This window comes from Etheostoma spectabile, chromosome 20 (assembly GCF_008692095.1).
Source record: "Etheostoma spectabile isolate EspeVRDwgs_2016 chromosome 20, UIUC_Espe_1.0, whole genome shotgun sequence".
Lineage (NCBI taxonomy): Eukaryota > Metazoa > Chordata > Actinopteri > Perciformes > Percidae > Etheostoma > Etheostoma spectabile.
In genome coordinates, this window is record NC_045752.1 from 615,993 (window position 1) to 638,236 (window position 22,244).

Genomic DNA, 22,244 nt, shown 5'->3' on the forward strand with positions numbered 1-22,244 from the left:
TTTCAGGGGATTTGATGCAGATGCTAGCTGGACCCCCAACTCCAAGTCTGAACCGGCCCAGAGAAGAAATGTTTTACATCTTTTACAGGATCTTTTACATCTGCTTTTTATGCAAATTTGTGATATTGCTATATGTACATAAAACTGACTTGACTTGATTTGTATCATGTGACTTTAATCCAATCATCACCACATTATTTGTAACAGTTTGTGTTCAGATTATCTACACATTTTGGTTATCTATAGAAGAGGCTAGAGGCTACAGACGAGGGACTAAAATTGACCAAGAAGACATCACAACAATCTTTTCCCCAATGTTCCACGTTATCTGTACATGCAGACTGCAGGTAGACCTCCATTACTGAACCAGCCTTTTCTTAAACCTCTAAAAGTTATAAAGCTGGGGATGGAGATCATTCACAGTGACTGAAATGAAGGGAGGGGGAGGGTGGAGGGAACAGTGGAAGACAGAACGCTTTTGCATTTTGCAAGTGTATTGAACCCTGGCAGGCTGCACATTTGTTTTCCTTGCTTAACATTTTTTCTAGGCTCAGCATTTCAGAAATGTGACCTTGCTAGAAAGATGCAGGAAAACAAAGAGTCTTGGCTAGAGGTGAATGGCTTTTGGCAGTTGTACAACAAAACTTGAAGACTTATGCAGACCCCAGGTACTAACGTGCATCCGTGGCATGGGACCAGTGGAACAATCATTCAGCTTTAGGTGTTCTGTTTGTAATGCTAACACTGTTTAAAATGCCACTTTACATACAATTATAGACAGTTGTTTTGGTTGATATGCTGTAGCTCTGAGGGGTTTTATGCTTGGCCAATTTGACAGGAAGGGACACACACAAGCCGTTGCCATGAGAGAACCTATGACCTTCCAGTTAGGACATGGTTTCTCTGATCAGGCCACAAACTCACGCACAATCAGTTTATATGAAGAATTCCGCAGGACAGTATTCAATCGTGTCAGGTCACAGTCCTTTTTGGACAGCGAGGATTAAAACACAACTCTGTCCAAAAAGGACTCCAGTTTTCAAGCTCCCACATAACTTTACAATAGAGACTGGTAAGGGTACTGGAGACACGGCTACTTTAACACTACACTAAGATGCTGCGGTGCAGCAGAGGTGTCCACAATTCTAAAAAATATCAAATATTTTAAAAGAAATTGATTAGGAGCGCAAAAGAGTTGTAACAGTAATAATGGCCATACACCTTTATAAGTTAGTAAAAAGGGATGTTATAGGAAGAAAACCCTCGAAATCTATTGTTTTAACTATCTTGTGTCCTAAACTGGTTTAGAAGGTCTTAAAAGCTGGACTGTTGAGCAGCTAGAAACTCACAATTAAAAACAACAAAAAGCCAGTCTATTCCTGTGGGGAATGACCTAAACCTTTGATTTTTTTTAAATGATCAATATCATCTTCATCTCAAAAATCATCAGCTCAAAAGGGCAAAGCAATGCGATACAGCAGGATGTCTGCGTATGCTATTGAACGCATCATGCGCAATTCTGACAGCCAACGGTGTGTCTGCCAAGTAGATTAGTTAAGATCTTGTGGCATTGTGCCTTTGAGTTTGTAGGGACTCCATTGATCCTGATTCTTTGATGCTCTAAATGTGTTCTTTAAAACATTAGATCGTATGATAACAGGATGGAAAGAGTAAAGTCTTGAGGGAAGGAGGACGAAAGACATCACATGCAGAGTGGAGACACCCATCCAATGATAGATGACGTCTTGCTGGATGTCATGCACTGCAGCAGACGCAAAGGGGTGTTTGATGTGGGACAGGTAAGAGAGCGCCACCTGGTAACATGCTCATACCAGGCAACACAACGACAGAAACGATTCCCTGCTCCATGCACGGCGTACCTGAGAGGAGATCCAATGAGAGAGGTGGGTGGGGTGGGGTTACTCCCTGCGTTGTGTCGCCGCCGCACAGCCTGCCGACGAAACGTGCTACGTTCACGGCGAAATATGACCGTCTCCTCGCTCCCTGGGGCTGTCATGGTGAGAGACATCATTGGCCAGTCACATTGGATGCGTTTCCTTTTTTTAAAAGCTTTATGTGGAGACTAGTGGGAGGTGATAAGTCCATGTGTTACGTTGGATTTCAGATACATTTCAAAAACAAAGCAACAATAGTCACAAAACCGGCCGCTTGAACTGTGGACCACTCTAAAATGCGATCAACCATTTCAAAATAAGACATCTGCTACAACATGACTGACCGAACCGGAACGGGTACTGGTGGCCGCGTGGTTGAGAAATGAGTGGTGACATTTCTGGTTACATTCTAGCTGGGAACCTTTGCTGCATACCTTTCCTCATTTCCTGTATGTGTCTCTACTTTAACTATCAAATAAACCCTTAAATATTCTCAGAACAAGATTGAAACATATGTCTGAAGTGACACATTTTCCACATTAGAAATGTAGCACGCAAAGCAAGCCTTGCAGCTTTTGCTGGACAGCATCCACTGAGGCCACAAGTGGTGAACAAAAGGATAATGAAACACTTCATTTCACCAAGATCCTCTTACGTCGGTGACTTTATAGCAAGACAATAACTTTTGAAAGATGAAATGACATCCTCTTACAAATGAAAAGTTGAATTCAGAAGTAATAAAACACAGCCTTGCTCACTTCATTACACACAGGGGCTTTGCTGCTACAGTTTCACTTGATCTGGTATGAGCAGTAGCTCATGGCAGCTAATGTTAGCCAGCTTTAAATAGCTTTAGCTGTATCATTTTATGACTCTTCTCTACTTCTGCTTCTGTTATGCTTCATTTTGTGGCCAATTGTGGCCACAGTGGCTAGGGTTGAGCAAAAGTTACAGAGTCTTGCTTTAATGACATTACCTTAGGGCAACCTGTTGGAGAGCTAGTGGAATGGAAAGGTAGAATAACTAATAACTAACGATTTTATTATTTTAATAAAACCATTTAAAGGTCCATCTGTGACATGCTAAAACACAGTGTAACACTAGCACATATGACTGGGATTGAATGTATTTAAACATTTCATTTTTCATTTACATGAGAAAGAATGCACTATTTAGTCACTGAACATATACTTTGGCTGGCTGCAATAAATGAACTCTTCAGCATAACAATACCAAGAGGCATGAGGAGTGGCATACACATGTTTCCGGTCCAGGAAATTCACAAAAATAACCAACACTGACAAAATTCAAGTCCAGTCAAAGAAAGTTAAGAAGTAACAAAAAAAAAGCAATGGTATGCTAGTTTCTACTACCAATGAATGCCCCTATATGGAACTGACTGGGACCCTGACGCCTTAATACAAATCCAGGCAGCAGGAATCAAACACTTCTTCTGAAACCTTTGGGTTGACATGCCCAGGCATGTCCTGCCTCTCGCATTGTATATCCCAGGAAGTGCACACTATAGAAAGCTACATAACAATCAATGGCCACATCATGAAAAATGTCCACAACACACAGAAGCCAAAGAACAAGAACCAAGGGAGTGCCTATGGGACACGGTATGTATGATACTAATAAGAGCTGCTGTTTGTCTGACCTCAGCAGCAACGCACGCGCGCGCACCACACACCACACACACACACACACACACACACACACACACACACACACACACACACACACACCACACACACACCACACACCACACACACACACACACACCACACAACACACACACACACACACACACACCACACACACACACACACACACACACACACACACACAGCTGTCATGCTAATAGAGATCTACACAAGAAGCACTATGTTTGGGTCAGAATTGTCACTCCATGGAAACTTGCCATGGTTACACTGAATGAGCAAGGCAGACAAGATCTTGTATGCAGCCGCGCAGCGCACGCGCACGCACACACACACGCACGCACGCACACACACACGCACAATGAACCAAGCCTAATGTCTGGAGGGACTACACCCAGAACACTCAAACTCAATTTCGTCAGTTCTTTCCTTATGCTCCTGCTAATAGGCCAGAAAGCAGCTGTCCAGCAAAGTGAGCATGATATATGGATTCTAGTAAAGTATACACTAGTATATAGTTCAATACACAAGCTTCATTCAGTTACATCTGCATCATTCTGTTACCACCTAAATCAAAATCTGCAAAGCAAGCTAAAATAACTAACAGACTGAATAATATTGCCTATATATTGTCTGGGACCATTTCATTATAATACAGTTCTGCTGATAATTCACAAAATAGAGTGCATGTGGATTACTCAGCCCTGGTAAATGTGAATAAGGTAAAGTAACATTTCTTGTGATGCATTTCAGAGACAACATAAAACTTGTCATCAAACACTAGTGGTAAACCAGACCGAATGCATGTGTACAGTATGTCAGAGCGCCGTGTGTGGTACATACCCCGCAGGGAAGCAGCAGTGGCATCCTGAGGCTCAGTGAAAGCTGCCTGATTGGGCAGACTGTTTCTGGACCGCGTCACTGACTCAAGCTGGGAGGCCCGACCTAGCAGGGACGCCGCATCCAGGACTTCCCCTTCTTTGGCTTCCAGGTCTGACTTGGAGGTGGTAAGGGGCCGGGGCCCAGCTGGAGCTCCTAGGCGGCTGGGATCATTAAGGCAGGCAGCCGTACCACTGTCCAAACTCAACACTCTGGCGTGTGTTTTGGCACTGCCTGTGCTGGGGGTACGGCGGGAGCTGCGCCGCTTTCCTTCGGTGCGCACTCCTGCCTCTGATCCTGCAGCCGCTTTGACTGTGGAAGAGGCTGCACTGGCTGCAGTGTGCTTGGCTTTCAGGGCCCTGTAGCAGCCCTCTGGTGAGTGGCAGGAGCGGGAAGTGGTGCTAGATGAGCTGTCTGTGCTTAGGTGGTGGGTGGAGTGAAGACTGGAGGCACAACTGAGTTCACTCTGATCGCTGGAGTCCTCCTCTCCACCACCAGTAAACACAGCGCTACAAGGCTTGGCCATGCCGCGCAAAGACATGTAGTCCCGGTGGCGGCTGGCGTCAAAGCTGCTTGCCCTTTTTTTGCCAGTCCGCCGGCGCCCACTGCGCTGTGTTGACAGGGAGGAAGTCCTCTGAACAATGTTGGCTGACTTTGGTTGACTATCCTCTTCCACCTGCTCCTGCCCGCTGACAGCTACCCCCGTTGAGCCGTCAGCACTGGTCCTGACGCCAGGCTCTTCCTGGCACCTGCCAGGTTCTACCAGCTCTTGGGTGGCAGAGGACGGTGTGTCAGCAGGTTGTTTAGCAGTCAGCTCATTGGCATGAGGGTTTTTATTGGCCTCCCTGGAGGGGAGGTTACTGAGACCTCGGGAGCTAACACTGCCGAGGCTAGAAGTCCTGCCATCTACGGGCGCAGATACGGCGTCTCCTCTGTCCCGTACACGCTCATCCCCTGAAAGTGAGAGCAGACTCTCCACGTGTGTGGAACTCGTCTGTTCACTGTGAAAGCTGCTGACGGTGCTGTTGGTGTCCCTGTCTGTGCCGCTGCAGTAGCTCTCAGTGGAGCCACTGCTGCGAGTACTCAAGCTCCTCAGGCTATCAGCACTGCGCTCCCCTCCCTGGGACTTTCCTCCTCCGCTGCAGCCTTTCCCACCACCACCTACGTCCACTTGGTACAGTCCCGAGCTACCCTCCCCTGCCTCCCTGGAGGCAGAGCGAGCTACCCTGCGTGGTTCTTTGTGTCTATAACACTCTATTCCCGAGGTGGAGGGCACAGCTTGGTCCTGCTGGTACAGCCGCTTGGCCCCCTCTCTGACACACATCCCTGGCCTGTGTGGTCTGGCAGTCTCCAGCTCGCACACAGGGTCAAGGCCACCTCTCCTGGGCGGAGGGTACAGGGCAAAGTCCGGCAGACACGGGTCAGGGAAAGCGGAACCCGCCGAGCTAGAGGTCCGAGGCAGGCCCCTGGAACGGAGCTCCTTCCTATAGGTCTGAGATTGCATGGATGCGTGAGAGGTCACCTCTGTGTCACAGGAGGAGTGTGACAGGCCGAAGTGATAAGCAGCAGATGTACAGAGATCAGCGGTCTCCCTGGATAGTTCGGAAGGACACAAGGATGTCGACGGCTGCAAGGACGCGAAGGAGTCATTCGGAACAAGGCAGTACATCTTTGCGTCTGATAGCAGATCTTAATGGACACAAAGAGAAGAAACATCAAAGGCGGCTTTGACATGTAACAGCCAGGAAAATGAGAAAACATGTCGAACGAATCAATGCCATGTATGTTTACCATGATCGTGGCTGCAGCTCTCGACAAGAGTCAAACTGATGTCATCTGAAGTCTTTCCCACATCTCCTGCGAAGATAAGAAGAACGCAATTAAGAGAGGACATGTTTAATCAATTATTGATACATTCACAACCACTAAACCTGGGCACCGACACATAACTGCCGTCTACAGAGGGTGAAGAAATAGATACCCCTGCCTTCATCTCAGAATCCCTACTTCTTAAAGTATAACTGAAACAACCAAATATTGTGAGCTCTTCTGAATAGATTCCTCGAATGCCCTGATGGCTGTGCAAGATAACTTTTTAACAAAGATGTAACTTTGTTCCTCAAATCCTGCAAGTCTTAGTTGGCGGTACTTCCTGGGAGTTTGTGACGGACAGTCTGAGTGGATGGAATCCTTAAAGGATGAAGATTAAAAAGCCAAACCCCAGCAGAGCCCTTGTCCCACTTCAGACCATTTCCTGTCATCACAAACTGCCAGCTAATTATAATGGCATCGAACAGTCTCGCTGAATTATTCAGACAACGCAGCCGCCTCACTCCGACAATGGACCAGAAGCAACGCTACAAGTTCATTTATTGCCTTCTTCTCATTTTCCCAATAAAGACTACTTGGAGAATGACTCCCATGCTAGGTCTTGAAGTTCTGTTTTTTTTCCAAACTCAGCAGTGCTTGTCTAATGCGGCCTCATCTTGGTGTGACTGCTGAGGTCACGGTTATGCTGAATCAGACTACATCTCCCCGGGCACTGGGATGATCATGGTCAGGGATGTGGTGACAAAAAATGTATCACAGGATCACAAAGACGATTGTAAAACCCAAACTGACCGGTAATGTGCTTGGAATAAAGCCAGTTCTTACATAGACACAAAGGAAAATGATTTGGCATTTTATTTAAGCAGACATGACAAGGTAGTCATAGTTACCTTTGGATACTGTTGCTCTTCCGTGGCTGGTTGCAATCTGAAATTTGAACAAAGAGATAAATCAAGCCTTTCGTCTTTCATCATCATTGGGATATCAAAAGGCACATTTCTGGACTAAAATGTTCATGTAGGCAAAGTGACAAGGCGTGTGATCATTGCAGAAGAACAAGAGCAACATCCGAAAGAAGACGAGGTCTGTGGATTGGAAAACAGCCGGCGCCACTTCGCTGTCATCACAGAGAAAAGTTTTGGCTTCCCTTCCAACTCGGTACACAGCAGCTGAGCAGAACATGCTGGCTGATTAGCAACTCAAGGACACGCAGTACAAAAGACGTAGAGCCAGGCCCCCATGGGGACTCAGAGGTTAAATATACCTTCGCAGCATAAAACAGCTAAATCACTTTGAATATTTAAGGAGCTATCAGCTGACAGCAAGCTATGCGAGGATCATACCTAATGAAAAGATCCCTCTACACACACACAAACACGCACGCACGCACACACACACACACACACACACACAGCTCCAGGTTTGTCCTAGGCATTTAACACTCTCACTCTTTATGCAGATTTCTTTTGGGATGGTACATGGAATATGAAATAACAGAAGGCTATGGGCTCTATTTTAACAATCTAAGCGCACGGCGTGAAGTGCCTGGCGCAGGTGCCTTTATCCACTGTTGCTAGTAGGCCTGCATGATTAATTGTTATAAAATTGCAATCTCAATTCCCCCTGTTCAGGATTAAATGTTTAAATAACGTAGAATGTTTTTACCAATGGCTTTGATTCTTATTTAATTTTACGAGCTGACTGCATCACAAACGCTACTACTTCTACTACTTTCTTCTGTGAGTTTTAAACAGACTGTATAAAATAGGTTTTAAAGCGCTCCCAAGCGCTGCAAAGCTCTCCCTTCTCTTCATTGAGGCCTCTATGTGTACAGGCTTAAATACATTTCACTTTGTGAGAAAAGAATCATGATAACAATTTTAAGCTAAAAAAAAAAATCGTGATTTATATTTTTCCCCGAATCGTGCGGGCCTAGTTGCTAGTTTGATGGCGGAACAAAGGGTCCGTGCGCCGGGCGCATGGTCCTAAAGGGGTGTACTTAGTGTCTTCATTAATTCATTGGTGTGTTTTGGGCGCAGCATGCAATCAACCAATCAGAGGTCATCTCCCATTCCCTTTGACACACAGGCGTGTTTGTACTTTGGCACATTGATATTATGACAGCGGATTTGCACCGTTATATATTATTTTGTAATCTTCTGCATGTTTGTGTTCTGCTATGCGTCCCTGTGTGTGTAACACGCATAGTGTGTCCCTGTGTGTGTAACAAGCATAGAGTGTGCATGCTGTGCACGAGCCTAGGCGCATTTTACTAATGCACTGTTAAAATAACAACAAAATGGTGAACTATTGACTTTAGACCAGGTTTTTGTAGGTCAATGACGCGATAGGGCCCTATAGAGCCGGGCAATATATAGATATTATATTGATATCGTGATAGGAGACTAGATATCAGCTTTTCAGATTTATCAGATTTGGATATCGTTTTCTCGTAATCTGGCATAAGAGTCGTCTTTTCCTGGTTTTAAATGGTTGCATTACAGTAAAGTGATGTCATTTTCTGATCTAACCAGACTGTTGTAACTGTTCTATTATTTACCTTTACACACTTAGTCATTATATCCACATTACTGATGATTATTTATCAAAAATCTCATTGTGGAAATATTTAGTGAAAGCACCATTAGTCAACACTACAATATCGTTGCGGTATCGATATCGAGGTATTTGGTCAAAAATATCGTCATATTTGATTTTCTCCACATCGCCCAGCCCTAGGGCCCTACTCGTTTTGCATGTGTGCTGAATTAGATTATTATTTTATACATATGCATATTTGCCTTATCTTCCTTAGAAAGAAGGCCGAGAGGGGTGGGTCTTATTATCAGGATCTATTTGGACCAGTATGGTACAGAATGCAGCAGACCAGGGCCCTGCTTACCTGCTGGTTGGACTCCAACCCAATATAGGAGTTCCTGGAGCTGCAGTCCACTGGTGGAGTCTCTTGCCTAATGAAGTCTGCCATCTCAATACCCCCTCCAGGGTCCCTGTACACACACACACAAACAAACACACGCATACACTTGTATTACCAGCACGGGCACAGTGCACGCCTTCCCTTAAAACTGAATAGATGGTACAGAGTAACAAGGGCCATTTATCTTGTTCAGATGATGTACAGTTGGCTCTGTTAAAAAGCCATTTGCTGTATGTTCCTCCCTTCAATCAGTGCATCTGATTTAATTTAGAGCAAAACAAATCATGTTACTTTATTTTACAGGCCTGGATTTTACATCCTTTATATGAGTTTTGAAAATCACTTAAAAAAAAAGAGCAAAAGCAGATGAATGCATCAATGTGGATTTTCTCCAGGCCTATATTTAGCCCGGACGTGCTTGCTTAACCAGTTGGTATGTTGACACAAATAACTTGGCAGCGATTGTCTATAAATCATTTCCATATGCCAAAAACGTTTCATAACGGGTCAAACCACAACCGAAACACCCCAAATAATGAACTACAACGCACTGAGCGGATCAGGGGAGACTGGAAACAAGAACTAGTAAAAAGGGGAAAATGAGTGGGGGGTGGTGCCTAAACACCTTATTCTGCGTCAGCGGGACTCGTCTGCTCTACTGTAAACTCAAACAACCTGGAATGTAACTCCAGATGTGTGGGCAAAGCTGCAACTGCGACTGCCCTATGTGGTCGAGCGCTCTCATTCTTCGTGTTGTCTTTCTCAACGTCCTGCTAAGCACTCCCTTTGGAATGTGAATATGAGTCATGGGCAGTAAAACGCAGGAACTTCACTGGCTTTTAATCCTTCTAAAAGAGGGCTAAAACTCTTCATTAAAGAAAAGAAAGAGTCCTGGCATTCAGTGTTAACTTAACTGTAACTTATTTTGTATTTTTTAATATGTTACAGTACTTGTTATTTAATGGTAACAGATAACATGACTGACACAAATTACTTTTCAACTTGTGTAAGTCATTATTAGTTGTTGATGTTATATTTGCAACCATGCTAAACATAACCATCATACTACTGAGTTCATTAATTGCCCTAATCAAAGCGTTGATGAGCACGCCAAAGTACTTGGCTTCCAAACCAGATGGGTTGAATATCAAACTCTGTATCTTGGTGCAGATATCCAGTGGTTTCAGAGGTATTCCTTTATACAGTAAGGTGGTCCGAAATGTCTTTTTTGGGGCATTTCAGGCCTTTATTTTTAAAAGACAGCTGAAGAAATGAAAGGGGGGAGAGGGGGAATGACATGCAGCAAAGGGCCGCAGGTCGGAGTCGAACACTGGCACACTGCGTCGAGGAGTAAACGACTATACATGTATCCCTTTAAATGATACACACAAAGCAGGCTTAAACCTGGGCACCCTTTATATTTCTTTGTTACATTTTTTTGTTTGTTAAATGAATGTGTCAGAACCATGGCTTTGCGCTAAGAAGTGCCTTGTTGAGCTTTGCTTTAAAATTACATTATGGGCGTCCGGATCGTTCAGTTGGTAGAGCGGGCGACCATAATGTAATTTTAAAGCAAGCGCTAATGCTACCAATGCGTTGAAGCTGAACTTTCGCGCACATCCGGATGGACTAGTTATTGTTGCTGGTGATTTCAACCACGCAAATCTCAAGAAAGTGTTTATAGTCTACCTTCACCTCAGAGTGAACCTAACTTAGAACTATCAGTGGTTCATTAGAATTCTACTGATGCCCTGTTTATTGTTGTCCGTTGTCCTAAATGCTCTATCTTAAGTAGCAATTGCACTTTATGTATAGTCTATAATGTGTGTGCACTTAAATGTAGCCTGTCTTGTATGACGTTTTTATATAATGTTGTTTTTATATAATGTCGTTTTTATATATTTTAAATGTGTAACACCACTTGAGCCATGGTGAAACGTTTTGTATATGATTGAAATGACAACACACTTGACTTGACTCTGTAACTGGTGGGCGTGGCTTGGGAGTGGCCTCCTAGGGAACTGTAGCAAGTGCATTCTGGGAGTTGTTGTCTTCCATCCACATGAGCCTAAAATACATACGCTTTCTGGCTTTTCTCGGTCTAGAAGGAACCAGCTTCTACATAAATGACCCAATTTAAATACATATTCATCTTTCCAGCGGTGAAATATTCCTTTAATAATAACAACTCGGCCTAAAACGTCTGTTACGTTTAATAATTATCTCTCTCTACAGGTCTCTCTACTAAAATGGCAGCAGATATAAAAATCTTACTTTCCCCATCACTGCTGCTGATACAGCTAGTCTCAATTCCCCCTACAAGGAAGCATTTAAAGTGATATATTGATTCTCCTTTTAGCAGCCTGTGTCTTTTTACCACCCAAGGACTAGACCTCTGACATCAGCTGTGAAAGACAACTCCAGCAGATTACATCACCGGAAAAGACTTCCCAACCACGCTCCATGTGACACTCCACCATCATTGATCAGAAAGCATGACGTCTTCTAGCTAATACAGTAAAACACTCCAACACACAAGCCTTTTACTGTGTCTGCCTCATCATCAGGAGCAGCTTAGTCCTACATCTCCAGATGGATGTGATCATCCACCGCTGGGCAATGTAAGACATGAACTTACCCCGGGCCATTGCTGTCTTCCCGACGGGTGACCCCGCCATCGTTAGCCCCCTCGGTACCACCTCTGCCGCCCTGACTATCCTTGGCCTGGCGCTCCACCACCTCCCCCTCATCCAGGGCATGGTGGAGGCGGTAATTCACTATCTTCAGCAGCAGGAACATGGCCGCAATAACACCACAGTAGATTCCCACTATCGCCATGGTAGGTTGCAGGGCCTGGGTTTAGAAAAAGAAGCACAAGGTAACATATTGGATATGTAGAGGGAACAGGATGAGGCAGACTGTGTATTAGACTTTCATTATATATTCAGATTTTGTAATGACATATTATTATTGTCCACGATTGTGTTCCTCTCGAAAATAAAAAAAAAATAAAGATATTTTCAAATAGAAGGTGAAATGCAGTTTAATAACGTCCTGCTGAAGGATAATCAGTCATCAGGAGTAACAGTCGACAGATCGTGTGTGACAGGAATCAAACCTGTACACCGCAACCAAGTGAGCTCCTCTAAACACAGCTGAAAGAAGAATTGAATGCATCATTACACCCACTGTGCCAATTATTTATGACGCACACTGGCAGTGTTTTAAAAACTTTTTTGTTGTCTTTTTTACGTCTCTTTTAATTGCAAAATCTGCAAAGGAAGGCGGCTGTCACCAAGCTCCTGTATGTCCACCACAAGATATCTCAGCTCCATCTTCTCGGTTGTCCATGAGACCTCCCGCCGCTGCTGCTGCTGCTGCTGCATCTATTTGCAGTTATTACAAACAGCAGCACCACTCAAACCTGTGGCTCAATATAAACCACAGAGCTGACCAGCGTATTTCCACACCACGAATAGAACGGAAACCACAAACCGATTTGAAACATCAGCTCCTCAATATAGAAGTTAGTATGCTTAGCAACCAGTCATTTCCTGACCTGGGTACAAGAATAGAGATGTCTCAGAAACACAATGATTCACTGACAAATCATCTTGTTGTGTAGCCTATGTCTGGATTCTGAATTATGTGACACCCAACCCATAACTAACATGCACAAGTGGACTATAACTTATATACTGAGGTGTCAAGTCCTTCTTGGGTTCAGAGGGCGAGCTGCTGTGCAAAAGTAAACACAAAGCAGTGTCCTGAGAAACAAAGACACATTGTGACAAATGAGCTGATCAAACAGCAGCCAGTGTATTGAGTCAGTTTCTTGGACATTGAAGTTTAGCCAGATTACTGTTACATCCTTGTCAGCTGGGCTCTTGCAATCACAGCTGGTAGCTTCTGAGAACTGGTGATACCGCAAATCACTACCGACAGGCGGAAAACAACTAGATAAAAGGGGGGTGGAGGATTTTCAATTCACCGATTACAGCTTGGCACAGTGTGGCTAATCGACTGTTAATATCCTAACGGATCTCAACGGCACCGCTGAGACACACACACACACACACACAATGTAAAACAAAAGAGCATTCTGGTCCAATCTATTTGGTGGATGGTACACTTCTGGGGGCGGCCATTTAAAGATTATTTTTGATATTTGTGTCATCTCAATAAGGTTTCCGTGCGTATAATTCCGACAACCTTTTGGTGTCATAAAATATTTTGAGTGTAGGGACAATATTCCGTGACGTTTAGTTAGTTTATTGAGACGTTACATTGTCTCCGCTCCAGATAATAGACTGAGACCGACCGTTAGTATCCTATGGCAGCTAACCTAACGGACACTTGGTTTGGTAACTTACCAGTGTCAACACTCAAGACAAAAAACATAAATAAAGCGATTATTAAAGGGTTAAAAAAGCGACAGGGCTCACCATGTACAGTGTGAAGGGGAAACATAGCAGAAACAGCCAGATGTAGAGATGTAAAGCGTTGACGAATGTATTTTGATCGGGGTCGTAGTACCATCCGCCTGTGACTGAAGCCCAGACCCCCTGCCTCAGGATCTGTAGAGTCTGCGACCCCATGTTGTTTTTTCCCCTCCGACGAATCCGAGCGGAACCGACCAACGGAACAACCGGGGTGACACGCTGGCTATTCGTCGTTGAACATGACCAACGGTGCTCTTTTTTCAGACACTGGCCTGAGAATCCCCTCTGCAGCCATCTTTTCTGCTGCTAGCCAGCCAGCTGGGGCACTGTTCTCAGTCCTCCAGTGAGGAGACTCCTATCCCACCACGCCCTGCGAGAAACTTCTTCTTCGTGGCATCCGAACATGGTAGCCGATAGTAGCCATGAAAGCAGCTAGCTACTACCCTTAATATCGCAAATAAATATATATATATTATATATATTATTCACCATTGCTTTGTGCTTTTTGTCGCCCGCTCTCACTCGTTGGTGAAAATGCATGGCTTGTTTAGTTCTACTTGAACGCAGCGATGAGAACTGGCACAAACGCATGAAATCAAATGTAATTCAATTAGGAGCTCGGATTAAATGTGACCAAATGGCGACACCTGCTGGAACATTCTCCATTTTCAAACTCATTTGCTGTTCGAAGCAAACTTTTTTTTAAAGATTATTTTTTTGCAATTTTCCGCCTTTATTTGATAGGACAGCTAGGTGAGAAAGGGGGAAGATATGCGGGAAATCGTCACAGGCCGGATTCGAACCCTTGACCTCTGAATCGAGGAACCAACCCAGCCACTGTTCAAAGCATACTGTTTTGCAAGCTTAGAAAATAAGCCAAAACCATAAGACCATAAGTAGTGTATGCACTCAGATAAGTCAAGTACAAATACACCAGTATAAAAACACTCCATAACAAGTTAAAGTCCTGCAAGGACAGAAGTTTAAAAAGCAAAAAAAAACTCTTTTCCAGAAAAACGCATATATTTGATTATTAGACCATTAATGCTGATGCATTGATTTGTAAGCAGAATTGGACTGTTGAAGTTGTAGGTTGACATGGAACTACTTATTACATACAGGTGTAGTAGTTCAGTCTGGTGGTGTATTTTCCTTAATTTTACCTAGAAAATTCTGCAGCAGACATTTTAATTCTTTTGTACCATCTTTGATTGTTTTTTGTGGAAAAAATGATATTTTTTTTCTCTCTCATTGGGCTTAACACAGTTTAAATAAAACCATCTGAGACATTGAGAGGGGAAATGTCTCATTGGTGGAACTGCTAAGAACTCATAGAAATCTAAAATGTGACAAGGCTCCCAATTAAACACTGTTTTTTGTAAGGGGTCACAATCATTTTTAATAATTCAATGCGTTTATTTGGTCGTTCATATGCTTTTCAACTAACATTTGTATCTGCAAATTTGCCAGTACCTCCAGCTGTCAGGTACACACATTGAAGTAGAAATGTAGTGAAGCATAAAGTTACATAAAATGGAATTCCTCAGGTAAAGTACATCTAGACTGTATTCAAATAGGGTACTTGAGTTAATGTACTTACTCACTTTCCATCACTGAAGACCATGTTTGATCAGTGTAGTACGACGCTTAAGGGTCACTAACGGGGGGGCTGAGGGCGAGTCAGCATGAGAGCAGAGCTGCAGTAGTGATTCACAAGTGAGCTGTTATTTTTACAGGATATTTTGTTCAGAGCGTGAGGAGAAACTGATCAAGCAATACTCAAAACTATCAACTGTCAAAAATCAAACACATCAGGACACGGTAGCTGATACATTTTAATACAAAAACACAAAAAGGCCTTCTTTTATAAATAAAAATTTTAAAAAAAGATGAAATATTTGTGATTAAAGAGGTGCCAATGTCAAGAAGCTTTTCAATTGAGATGATGCATTATGACACACATCACCCTGTAAAGCACACTGGGAACTAAACTGTCATCTGTTGTCACTACAACACAAATATTATGCTGATGTCAACAGTAAACCGACACTGATGCTGATGTCAGCTTATCAAAATATGAAGAAAAAAAAAAAAAACTCATCCTAAGTGAATACTGCTAAATGCCTGCTGACATCAAGCAGTTAACCCCTGGTGGTAGTGCAGCTGCCTGAAATGTCCGTGATGCCAAACTTATCACGCGTACAAATAAGGCTACAGTGTAAAAGTAGTTCTGGCTCCGAGACAAGATACTGACACTTTTTGTGCCAGTTCCTTCTGAGCCTCCTGTAAACTGATCAAATGAGCAGAGTGGCAGACGGTCTTGGAAATTTGGAGAGGGATCACAAATATCCCCAAGCTGTTCTTTCAGTTAGAGCTGTAGGACTTTACATTTCCGAGTCCCATCTTCCCAGAGTGCGAGAAGAATGACCGTCCTTCTCACTGTAGCCTCGCTCTCTTCTCAAGAGGCGGTTTGCTCGACGGAGCTGGGGCGGAGGACTTTGGGGCTGGTTCCCTTTCCTCTTGTTTTACAGCCTCCGTGGGGGGTTCAGGCTCTTTCTTCACCTCAACTGCAACACAAGAGCATGCAATTAGAGGACACTTTGATGGAGTTTGTGGATATTCACCCACTATCTTCACATCAAAATCTGACCACCATCTACTTTGAAATAAAGAAATCTAGAATTTCTGAATGTAAAGACAATGATACAATGACACTGCCAGATATACATAGACCCAATAATAAAAACACAAGTGCACACATAATAAAAATGCAGATCCATAGACAGAATTTAAAAGGAACATAACCTCATTTGCAGCCTTTGTTCAAGGTTAAGCACTGATTTGCACAGACGGACACCATTTATCATGTAATTTTAGGATGTGAATATTATATAACTATTTCAAGATCATACCTGGGATAGGCTTCTCGCCAGGCTTGGGCTGAAATTGCAGAAAGAAAAACAATATTACTTGGATCCATTCACATTAACATGAAAGACATTTTGCAACAGGACATTTCAGATAAAAAGACGGAGACGATTTGACATTAATAACTGCTTTGCGTCAGTGTAACATGTACCTGGTAGAATGTTGGTGGAAACTTGGACCTGAGGTCCAAAAGCAGCGTGTCAACCCGTTGCCTCTGAAACAGGGAGCTCGCTTCCTCTTTCTTCTTAGTCTTGGGTTTGGCTTTTTCTGTTAAATAGAGTTATTTTAATCAGTGTAGGCACCACATTATTCCCAAATTGTATATACTGTATTTTAAATGATTTGTTCTTATATTCTATTCATGTATATTGTATCCTATTATTTCATGTGTATTCTGTATGTGTGCCGTGTGTCTGATATTTTGCTGCTGAAACACTGGAATTTCCATTTGTTTGGGATGAAAAAAAAATCTATTTATTTATACTGTGTGTTGTTTATGGTCTGATTTTTTATTATTATTATATTGTGCACTTATATTGCTGGGAGGAGGCCTCGGGGAAGACGCCTTGGGATCCCCCCGTCGGAGCTGGGAAAAGGAAGTTCGGGGTCCCCTGCTGGAGCGGCTGCCCCCGGGACCCGATGGTGGATAAGCGTATAAAGATGGAGGGATGGACTTATATTGCAGGTTTGACCAAAGTGATAACATTATATTTCTTTGCTTCACCTGTTCACCCGGGTTTTTTGGGCTTTGACGGGGAGGGGGGTGACCCCGGGAGTGAACACTTTCTGTTGACCGCCGCACTAACGCTATGTACTATATATACACACTATATAACACTATATTGAGACTATATTACATTTGGTAACTGCAGTAATAGTTTTACACGTGGAGGAATAAATCATTGCAATCCAATCTTGAGTGCATCACAGTGCGGGCAGCACCAATCAGCTTTTAGCAAAGTCATCATATTCAGCTTGAACTCACTACCATAAACATTATGGGATTGCAGGGCACCGTAGCCCTGGCTCTTGTATTCTTCAATATGTGTTGTTCTTAAATTCAATTCCGTTCCTTTAAGAAGCGGACGGTGCAAAAGGCTATTTTGCAGTCGTAGCCCCTGGCCTCGGTGTTAAAACAAGGCTTTTAAAATACAAAGAAACAAAACAAAGAAAGACATCACAAGCAATGCAGAACTTAGCACAAAACAAGACCCAGCACAGAAGCACAAAGATTATAGTCCCCATAATGGGATCTCATTGCAGGAACGGTTCCACTGCTCATGAGGCTACCACCTACATGTCTAAACTATACACTTAAACAAACTGCCGAAGCCCAACCTCTCTCCTCGTGGTCCTTGAAGTGCCACCAGTATCCTTTGGATGGGTGATAGCGGCAATATGACATGGCTTCATCAAAAGCAGACTGGATTCCATGGACAGCAGAAAGCTAAAACACATTTATGTCACATGGTTTATGTCCAACATCCACCATCAGCAGCCATTACAATACTCACGGTGAATTTTAAAGGATCAAACTAGAGAGTCTCACCGCTCTGGAGCTGATAACTGTTCCCAGGTCTGGGGCCTGATACACCACTCCTACTATGATGTAGTAGTCGGCCAAGGGTATCACTGGAGGATGGAAATGAATGAATACAGCGGATGTGGCAATAACATTCTCACATAGAGGCTCAAACGCTGGATTGTGGGCTAGGGGTGTGTAAAACAACCGATTTGCATTCATGAATCCATCCAAGCTCAAACAAAATCAATTTATATTATTTTGTTGTTGATTTTTTTTCCGTTTTGTAATGGCGTTCATACTATCACATGGGAAAAGTAACTACATGTACATACTGTGAATCATTTTTGAATCAAAAATCCATATCGAATCGTGGCATTTTCTGAATATTGCACCCCATATTGTGGGTGTGGTTACATGTTTTGGGACAGCTGTTAGTAAAGCTTGTATGATCACAAACGTCATTACTGGCGTTTACATCAAAATAAATATATTTACCGTATCATAACACTCCTTTAACTATGTAAATGCAATACATAGACACACTCCTTATATTTCTTTATTTATATTTCTACTTGATATTTATACAATTTGTGCAACTGCAACACAGAATTTCCCTTCGGAGATCAATAATGTATTTCTGATTCTGATATACTATGCGGCTGGATAATGATAAGAAGGACACCTGTGGTCAGCTACATAACTGATAATATGATTCATCAGACAGCAATTTTGTCTTTATTAAACAGTAATATACATGCACTTTGTACAGTACACTGCGCAGTATGAGTAGCAATCCGACGCTACACTGCTCACCTTGTGTTGGCGACTGCCTCTGCTGTTTGCGGATTATATAAAGAATTGGCTCTTGAGCGTGAAGAAGAATGTACTCCACTCCCACCATCTGGCTGAAAAGAAGACAGGAACAATGTTTGCTTTTAGTTTTGTGACTCCCTCAGTACTACTACTACTACAGAAAATATAAAGCCCTTTAAAACAGAACCAGTCTTAACCCTCGTGTTGTCTTCCCGTCAAAATTGAAAATCAACACTTTTGTTGAGGCATTTTATAGATTTTTAAAAAAAAACTTTTTCTTATGTTTTTGTCCCTTTTTCATCACTTTTGTTTTTTTTCAATGTTTGCCACTTTTTGGACGTTTTCAACACTATGTAACACTAACTTACTAACATTAGTTTTACAGTTATTTTTTGAATTTATGGTCAATAAACCTCATTTATAGGAAATTGTACCTAATGTTAGAGTTAGAAAAAGAGAAATTAGGAATTATTTAGACTAAAATTAAAGGAATGGATGTTGATGGATAATCACAGACTGGAATATGTCAACTTTTACTCAATACTATTTCAAAACCACTTCAATTTTTATTTTTTTCAAATGCTATAAAATTGAATACACCGAAAAAATTAATGAAAGTAGAGATTTGTACTTTCCAAAGAGAATTGTGTGGAATCAATCATGTTATTTTGAGTAATTAAAAGAACACTGATATATGAAAACGGTTCAATTTGACCCAAGGACAACTTCAGGGTTAATAAATACTACATCTGTGCCTTTTATCTGGTTGGGTTTTAGCTCCAACTGTTAATTCATTTGCATGGATCCAATAATGCATTCAGTATCTTCTTTAAGGTGATCCAACTCTTCTTTCCTTTTTATTTATTTTTGTGCACTACAACTGTTTTCCAAGTAATACCAAATTGCACTGTGTAAGATAAACTTACTTGAGATGTTCCAGAGTAAGCCGCTGCATCTTCACTACCTCATTATTACAGGTTCGGTCATAGAAGGGGTTACTTCTCTCAGAGAAGTAGTCCAGTACATTTCCAGGGTTAAGAATCGGTACCCAGCCGCTGTCCACCCAGGATATCCCAAGAAGGTTGTCTGCAAATTAAACAAAAAAATGTAACTTATGTCCTAAGCTGAAGGCTGGTCATGTTTACATTTACAGTGGTTACATGTGAGGTTCAAACTGGTATTAGGATTTTGGTGAACACTTTTAAGGCACTAATGTTATACACAACCTCATCATCATCATCATCATCATCATCATCATCACAGCCTCAGGTTATAACCTCCGGCGAAAAGTACAATAACAAACAGCTTCAATCCGGACTTTGCCAGCAGGGCTGTAACACCACGTTGGGTCTTCAGTTTTTTCTTTTTAATGCGTTTTTGTTTTGTTAATATTTGGACAAGTGTGTTATGGGTATGTTGCTTATGACAGAACAAAATCAAATCCTGCATTGCAGTTATACATTTCCCATTTCCTTGCCTTTGTTGAAAAAGTAATTCAGTTTTATACCAAACTTAAGGTCGAAATAAATATAATACGTACAACAAAATAAACAAGAGTAAGTACAGATAAGTATAAAAAGTAACGTAAAGAAATAATTAGAGGTAGTGAGGTACAAAAGTAAAATTTGAATAAAAATTGAAACTGTACATGAGTATTTGGAGACAAATGACGTGATAAAGGAAGTGAGTGGTGCTGGTAAAGTGGGTAATAGCGGTGTGTAATAGTAATACTATATAATAATCGTGCTGTCATTATAACCATCAGGTACTGCCCACTGCGCTACGCAGCCACTTACCATGACAGTACCTAAGCACTTGGCAGTAACGTTAGTTAGCAGTAACGGAGCTGTCAGTGAACGCAACGTTAAGCAACGTTAACGTGCGTAACGTCATAACGTTTTTCAAATTATCATCTATCAACACTGTTGCTGGAATGTATATGCGTTTATTGATTTATTTTGACAACTCTGGTAGCCAGTCAGTATAAAAGCTAAATATCAGCTAAGCTAGCCAACATGCTATAATAATAAAATTATCGATATAATGTGCTACCTTGTCGTGTTTGTTTATCATGACTGTTATATTTTAATATTTAAGTGTTCTATTTTATATCTTACTATTTAAATTTTCTATTCCGGTGTAATTTTATATTTTAACACCTACATTTTTGAAATTCTATATCCCGCCATATTGAGAGCTGCTAAACTGCGTTTCGTTGTTTAAAACAATGACAATAAAGATCTATTCTATTCTACGCTCTATTCTATTCTGCGCTATAGCTATAGATACAATAGCTAGATAGCGGCTGAGATGCTAATCGACGCTAGCGTTAGCTTCTAGCTAGCACGAACAAAGTATGTGGAACCTACGCAGCAGCTTTATCTCAATAGTCCAATTAAAACACGTACACTTAAATATCACTACAGCCAAAAGATAAAAACATGGAAAAAACCTATCTAACAAATAATAAACCGGCAATTTAGCTACCTCTGAAATCCACCGCCGCCATGATGTAAACAACTGTCTCGTAAAGAGGGCGTCATTAGTACGTTTCCGGTCGCAGTTTGACGACGTCATCTAAATTGTTAAAATCGTAGACAGTGGTTGAATTGGAATAAATGGCACGAATAAAGCGTTGTAAAGGCATTTTATTAAAAAAAGAGATACGACGTTTATCACTTTACCTTATTGTTATTATATTGGTCTCTTATAGGCTACACATGCAAACACAAAAAAATCCAATGGTTCAGGATGTCATCATTGATCTTAATATTTATTTATTTAGCCTAATTTAGAAATAATGTAGCCACACTTTTAATTCATACAAACACCTAAATTGAATTGTAGTCTTTGTGCATGGCCATCTTTCTTGACAACAACTCTAGGCCTTGGCTACATCCAGAAATGAGGGGCTGATAGGTCGGCTGTAAACAAGCATCAGTTTGAGCATTACGCAATCACTCAAATGGAAGAGCTTTCATGGATCATGGTCTTTTATTTCCGATCAGCAGCATTTGCTCCAGAGAGCTGAAATTCCAGAGACTAGACACACCCAGACAGCTGAATTCACTGAGTGTGACAGGGGGACAGATGGATTTGGGATGGTGAATAGCCTACACACGCTTAGGCTGCACACACTCGGTGCTAAAACGGCAGTCAAAATGAGAAGCTCTTTTGTCAGGGCAAAAGGAACAACCGTAGGCTTTTCATCGCCTGGATGTCTGCTCCCCTCTTGTAGAGGCTCATAACACCATTACCCTGCATAAACCCCGGTTTGAATGACATCATAGCCTTTAGGGACTGAAGTATGTCATGAGTGTGTCTAAAGTG

At 42.1% G+C, this 22,244-nt stretch overlaps 2 protein-coding genes across 2 annotated transcripts in view; both read right to left on the reverse strand.

The window, feature by feature from the left end:
* Positions 1–14,083, reverse strand: part of pcnx1 (pecanex 1) — a 43,985-nt gene extending 29,902 nt beyond the window's left edge. The window contains 7 exon segments of the mRNA XM_032501114.1: positions 1,881–2,010; positions 4,403–6,127; positions 6,230–6,295; positions 7,159–7,195; positions 9,171–9,276; positions 11,845–12,059; positions 13,652–14,083. Of these exon segments, the coding sequence (XP_032357005.1) occupies positions 1,881–2,010; positions 4,403–6,127; positions 6,230–6,295; positions 7,159–7,195; positions 9,171–9,276; positions 11,845–12,059; positions 13,652–13,804 (2,432 nt within the window). The 5' untranslated portion in view covers positions 13,805–14,083.
* Positions 14,084–15,576: 1,493 nt separating this feature from the next.
* On the reverse strand, positions 15,577–21,481 carry med6 (mediator complex subunit 6). The gene is made up of 8 exons (XM_032499756.1): positions 21,402–21,481; positions 19,841–20,000; positions 18,915–19,006; positions 18,126–18,208; positions 17,915–18,023; positions 16,728–16,843; positions 16,561–16,588; positions 15,577–16,215 (listed from the first exon to the last, which is right to left on the reverse strand). Exons 1-8 carry the CDS (start codon positions 21,421–21,423, stop codon positions 16,085–16,087), a joined length of 741 nt encoding a protein of 246 aa, XP_032355647.1. The 5' UTR covers positions 21,424–21,481; the 3' UTR covers positions 15,577–16,084.
* Between the last annotated feature and the right edge of the window lie 763 nt (positions 21,482–22,244).